Genomic DNA, 6,287 nt, shown 5'->3' on the forward strand with positions numbered 1-6,287 from the left:
TGTTAGAATGAATTGGCCTCTATGTGACCTTTGCACAGTAACCAAATTTGGTTTATCTCTATCTTGCAATCTACATTATTACTTACAGCTTATTTAAGTTTAAGTCTTTTTTGGATCTTAACACGCTTGTTTTTGCTGGTCTGAGTCTACTCTTTACCTCCAGCATCTGCAAAGTCATCAGGACAGTCAATCAATCCTACTAGCATTCTAGTCCAATATGCCTGATAGTACTTTAATGAACATTTTTACAAATCACTCTCCTGGAATACATTCTCATTGAACCGAGGACATATTTTTAACCCATTGCCTGATAATTTTTGGTAATTTGGTATGCCACAAAAGTATTCATAGCCGATAAATGTAATGATTGAACTTTCTTTAGTCAATTTATCGGCCTCCATGTTGCTCTGTGTCTGTATCCTAAAATTTGACTAAATAAATTCTAAATCTTCCTATACTGAAAAATAAATATGTAGAACAAATTACTTTCAATCAGCCATTATTGAATAGAACAAATTTATAAATAACAAATATTTACACAAAATGTTAATAATAAATACATTGTATATAAAAGTTTTTTGTTGTTTTTTCACTGAGATTTGTGGAATGTCACAGTTCCTCTTAAAGCAAAGTTATCACAATTTATCATATATTTGTCACATGTGACTTTTCCGCCTGATCCAAGAGAGCTTTAAGGTTGGAATCGAAAAGCTCGCACCTGATCGGCATGTCGAGTGAGTAGAAAGGGTTCTTCAGTGCGTAGTCGGCATACAGCTCGTAAATCTTTCTCAAAATCGTGTCAAGCCCTGTCTGCCCAGGTTCAGATATTATCATGAACTTCACACCTAATAATAAAATATAAAAAAATACATAAATAATTTTTGTTTTAGAAAAGTGATATTTTATATAAATACCAGTCAGTGTTTGGAAGCACTCCAACTTGAAAGTGTCGGCTTCGAGGACTTCAATGCCGGAACTTTTTGGCTCCGGGCTCAGCTGGCTGGCGAGTGCAAACAAAGGATAAAACATACTGGCAAGAAAGATCTTTTCATTCGTGGTCACTTTGGGCTTGGTGAACTTTAAAGTCAATGGGTAATTTGAGGCATCCTCGATTACTTCAAAGGCATCCCTACCATCATCTAGTTGAGTACCGGTCACAACAATGCCGTTTATTTCTATGAGGACATGTCCAACTGAAATGGAAATACTCCGAATTAATGTAAAATAGTTACAAGGTAACAGATTTATAGAAGGGCCATCCGCAAGACTGACAAAGGAATTACTGAAACGTAACTGCAACAGAACCAGGATTTGGGTTGGACTCTTGACAAGGCACAGCTGGATAGGAGTACAAACAGAAGAAACACTATGCAGAAACTCCAGGAAGAAGTGAAAACCGCGGAACATGGGGATTTTGTACGTTTAGATTCTTGCAACTAGGAGAGGAAAAGCCACAAGGCAGGTCCTACACTAAGAAGCTACTGGCTAGGCTATGGAGGTTGATTAAGAACCTGATGCGATAGCCAATTATTTATAAAATTTGAGGAGCATGATAGGGATGTCAGGATGTAGAATAAGGATGTGCAGAATCCGTACGTCTCCAAACTCACTGAAGAGGGCAAAATGATGAAACACACCTCTCAGACCAACCCGGCGAGAATAGGTAAACCAGTGTAATTGGTAAGGATCAAATTAGGTTCAACACTTTGCAGACCATAGGAGGAAAATTCACAGTTTAATATTAATTTATTTTAAATAATTTCATGTTTTTTTATATCAGATCCTACAAACATGGGCTTGTAAGTTTAAATATAGTGTTGGTTTGAATTTGACTAGGTAAACAAGCAAAAGTAGGCGGACCCAAAATGATAAGATAAGACTGTCGGGAACAGTTTATCAACTATAAACCGGCATACCCTTCTTAAATAGTTTCTTCAACAATTTCTCTGCATTTTTAAGTTTTTGATTTTTATTTTGACTAAAATCTAGTACAAAAAAATATAAAAACGTACCCATGACACCGTCGTGCTGGCCGAAGGAAACGACAACGCGTTTGTTCTCGTTGACCAATTTGAAATCAACTTCTTCCGGGCTTTTGAATGTGCACTCGTTGACGACGTTGGGCACGTTGTGGTCTAAGTCCAGGTTGAAAATCAAGCCCCCGGACTTAGAAACGATGTAAACACCGTATATGACCATACCTGAACATCAATTTATCAAAACGGAGATTTCAATCCAAAGTTGTAACAGCAAAAAGAACCTTCTAGAAAAGGTTGCACAGAAGCAGGTTAGGATGACGGAAAATGTTTATTTTTAGTAATTGCTGAAAATTTTTAAGATTTGGTAAGGAGAAATGTGAAGTTTGCATAGTTTTATTTATATCGACCTGCACTTCCTATAAATAGGCCAAATTCGTTTGGGAAAGAGTACCCCAAGAAATGACACTTGAGAATTATCAAGACAGTTAAAAATTAAAGATTTTTCCCAACTTATGTCAATTCATTTCAACCTAAATGGAAAACATCTCAGTGAGTAAGTCCAAAGATCATTCAATAATAAAAATAAAACAATGGATTTTTTAGGGTATATTAAGAGCTTTAGTCAGAGGACTTTATGACAGCCTGAAAGGCACAATAGTCATATTTTATTTGGATAAGCATATAAATGAAAAAGCCGAAAGAAGCTCTCCATTGAGGCATGACCTATCAAAGCGAGTAAGCGAAAGCCCTTTTGTTAAAAAGGAGAAAAAACCACAACCTCAGTAAGTTACAAATATAATAATAAGCTTTATTTCAAATTTTAAAAAAAATCTACAAGAATGTGTGGAATGGACGATATCCATCTGCCAGAGATCATTGAAAAGAAAAATTAGACATAAATAAACAAATTAAAAAATACATAATTTAAAACAAACACTTGAAACTAAATTTAACCAAAGATAAACTTAAATTCAAACCAATTAATTATTCTTGTATCTAAGGGTTTAGGTTGAGATAAAAAAATAGTGTCATAAGCGAGATTTGAACCCATTACCTTTGGCTCAATTTACCGCTGTTCTAACCACTTGATCATGACTTCGATCCCCTTGGACACCAACTCTTCATCTCAACCTACAATCGTTCAAATTTTTCCCTCTTTACATATTTTCATATATATATATATATATATTTTCAAATGTCATGTAATCAGGATTCGATTCTCTTCAGTTGGTTAATTGATTTCTAAATCTTTTTTGTTACACCAAAGAAGATTCCGCATGATCAGTATACATAACAGTTTAATACAAAAAGGTACTATGGTATGTATCGTATCACTTTGCCCCAATGGGCACAAGAGTGTTGTGCCGATAAAAGTCGTATCGGGCGATTAAAGATCGCTTCATGTTGCATCACTATTGATCGCCCAAGTGGGCACTGCGTAAGATAAAGGTCCTTAGAAATATTTTCCCCCTGTATCTTTCCAAAATTCAGGGATATGACCTCTGTTGTTGGGAACTCCGTTTTTAAAATTAATAAATGAAAAAGTATACACTTCGGAGAGAAGTAATTACTGTAATTATTTAATGTTCATTTTTTTAGCGACTTGTTCAATAATTTGTTGATGTGGTGAAGAGCCATCAGGAACGAAGTATTATAGAAAGAACACTTTTTTTTTTTTTTTTTTTTTGGCTGACGTTTCGATTTTTATTCAGGTCATCTTCAGGGCCTGGGTGAATTAGAAATCATATGTTGATTGTAGAAAAATACAATACAGATGTAAATAGTTCAGAATTTATACTATTTACATCTGTATGGTATTTTTTTCCAATCAACATTTGTAATTCACCCAGGCCTTGAAGATGATATGAATAAAAATAAATTATTTATCTCCATATTGATGTTTTTTAGACTTAGGGAAATAATGCATGGGAAAAAGAAAAACTTTTGAAATATGGTAAAGTAAGATAATCACAAATATATATATATATATATTTTTTAAAGTTGTTGATTTTACTTACTTAAATTACTTTATTATAAAAATAATTGAATAATTATTGTAGCTATTCTCTAGTATTTTTTTTAATTTAATTTTTCTTCAAATATTAACAAAAGTATGTTTTTCTATTATTGTTTACAGAGAGAAAAAGGTTCTGAAAAGGACATTGCAGTGTTGTGGCCTAAATGGAGGTGTGTTTTGGTTCAGCATATTGCTTTTTGAGTGCGGCTTGTTGCCTTTGGTCAAATATATTTTGTTCGTTGCGTTTGGCGAGACTTCCACAGTAGGCAGTACAGTGTGGTCGTTAATCCAGTCATTCCTTTCGCTCATATTCAGTACGGTTTGGGTCTTGCCGTTACTCCTGCTGAGCAAAGTCGTGAACAGTTTGTGGTTTCAAGTAAATGACTAGACTATATTTAATCCTTTTTTAAATAAGACTATACTTAAGTAGGATCCGTGTATTTATGTTTATTCTTTTATTTTGTACTTAGGATATAGCAGACTCTGCTTATAGACATAGTAGAGGGAGACCTCAGCTTCTTTCTAGCTTTGGTAAACTGATAGCTGACGCCTTGTTTAGTGTTCTCATACAATTTTTGTTTTTAATTCAGGTAATTAAATAGATAAAATTATTTTAATTACTTCATCACATGTAGAATTTTTTTGTTTTCAGACGCTTTTAGTAAGCTATTTTCCTGTTAGCCCATTTGGCTATTTATTTTCTCTAGTCCATACTTGTATGTTGTACTCGTTGTATTCCTTTGAGTACAAAATGTACAACATGGGTTGGGAATTGCATAAAAGACTCAATTTTATAGAAGCTAATTGGCCTTATTTTATTGGTTTTGGATTACCATTAGCTTTACTTACTAGCCTAACAAATTCTTACATTGTCAGGTAAAACAACATCATTATTGTTATGCAATTGTTTTTACTAAAAATATTTTTTGTTTCCAGTGGATGTATATTTTCAATTTTGTTTCCTCTATTCATCATAAGCGCCAACGAGGCAGATCCAGTCCGCAATTCTACGTGCGTAATTAATTAATTCAAATCGTTCGATTGTTATGAATTTAATGCAATTTTTTAGGACATCACAGCTCCAACTATTCTCACCAGTTATCGCTATTTCAAATGCCCTCTTTCATCGAACCATGACTCCATACATTTCTGATAATCGCCCAAAGCTAGTTCATCGCAGCTGATTTGATTTAGGGTAATGTTTGACCAATTTTTTAAAATTTAATTAATAAATGGCTGTGCTGTTTTTAACAGTGATTTTTTTTAATATCAAAGTGATTTTTTTTTTTTTTTTTTTTTTTTGGGAGGAGGGTTGCGGAGTGTTTAATAATAAAATTTAGGCAAGTGTAAGGTAGACGGTAGATGGTTGTTTTTTTTTTTTTGCCATATGGGTAAAAACACCCATTCTCTATGTGCTTAAGCTTGTTTTGTACGTTGAACAATGATTTGTACATGTAAAAAAATATATATATATATTTTTAGGGTTCCAATGTAATTTATTGTAATGTTCAAATTTATTCCTAGAACACGGGTTTCTATTAGGAAAAAAGGGGGAAATAATTGTAAATAAATACTAGAATTTACTGAGTCTATTTATTTCACCTTCATTTCATACAACGTTTACATTAACAGATAAATTTTCAAAACATAAAACTTTCTTTTCTAAGGATATTTTAACAACTATGAGGTTATATGAATCCTGTGTGCTGGTTCTTTAAAAGAAAAAAAAAAACAACAACATAAAAAACACTTGTAAGTTGAGTTCAACCAGCAACCCATATCAACACTAACTATTGCGGCCAGCAATGCCCCAAGGGAATCTAGCATTAAGCCATTGAACTTGACGTACAAGAAGATAAAATTGTAAAGTACTTGGCGGTTTTATTTTTTTTATTTTTTTTTATTATTATTATTTTTTAATTAGAAATTTAGAATTAGATAATAAAAATAAAATAAATAAATAATAAATTTAGAATTAGATAATAAACATATTCTTTTTAAATGTCTTACTATTACAACCAAACCAATTTTTGGTATGCAAAATATGAAATACATTAAAATTTAAGGATGGTAAATTTATTTTGAACATTAGTATATACTGTCAACACTACTCTTTATTTTTCCTTTCGTCTATAATTTGTAATCATCTCAATTTATTCCATTGATTTATTTATTTTCACATGTTGCTGTAAATGATCGATCAATGTAAATGAGAATCCATTTATGTTTAGTGGTCATAATTGACTATTTAATTATTTCAATTAATTATACTTTTTATACAGTCTAGGTTG

At 32.4% G+C, this 6,287-nt stretch overlaps 2 protein-coding genes across 3 annotated transcripts; one reads left to right on the forward strand and one right to left on the reverse strand.

Moving 5' to 3' along the window:
- Positions 1-516: 516 nt before the first annotated feature.
- Positions 517-2,297, reverse strand: LOC106665564 (trafficking protein particle complex subunit 4). Its single transcript, XM_014392057.2, has 3 exons — positions 2,013-2,297; positions 915-1,193; positions 517-845 (listed from the first exon to the last, which is right to left on the reverse strand). The coding sequence occupies exons 1-3, from the start codon at positions 2,197-2,199 to the stop codon at positions 646-648; spliced, it is 666 nt and encodes a 221-aa protein (XP_014247543.1). The 5' UTR covers positions 2,200-2,297; the 3' UTR covers positions 517-645.
- A 2-nt stretch (positions 2,298-2,299) lies between these two features.
- Positions 2,300-5,579, forward strand: LOC106665563 (etoposide-induced protein 2.4 homolog). Of its 2 annotated transcripts, none has more exons than XM_024230367.1 (8): positions 2,300-2,528; positions 2,583-2,761; positions 4,117-4,372; positions 4,467-4,586; positions 4,649-4,872; positions 4,933-5,007; positions 5,066-5,287; positions 5,379-5,579. In XM_024230367.1, exons 1-7 carry the CDS (start codon positions 2,514-2,516, stop codon positions 5,178-5,180), a joined length of 984 nt encoding a protein of 327 aa, XP_024086135.1. In that variant the 5' UTR covers positions 2,300-2,513; the 3' UTR covers positions 5,181-5,287; positions 5,379-5,579. The 2 variants fall into 2 exon arrangements, with proteins under 2 accessions (XP_024086135.1, XP_014247542.1); XM_014392056.1 differs by having other exon boundaries at positions 5,066-5,274; positions 5,366-5,579.
- Positions 5,580-6,287: the final 708 nt, after the last annotated feature.

Source organism: Cimex lectularius, unplaced genomic scaffold, assembly GCF_000648675.2.
Source record: "Cimex lectularius strain Harlan isolate CLEC.00 unplaced genomic scaffold, Clec_2.1 scaffold102, whole genome shotgun sequence".
Taxonomy (NCBI): domain Eukaryota; kingdom Metazoa; phylum Arthropoda; class Insecta; order Hemiptera; family Cimicidae; genus Cimex; species Cimex lectularius.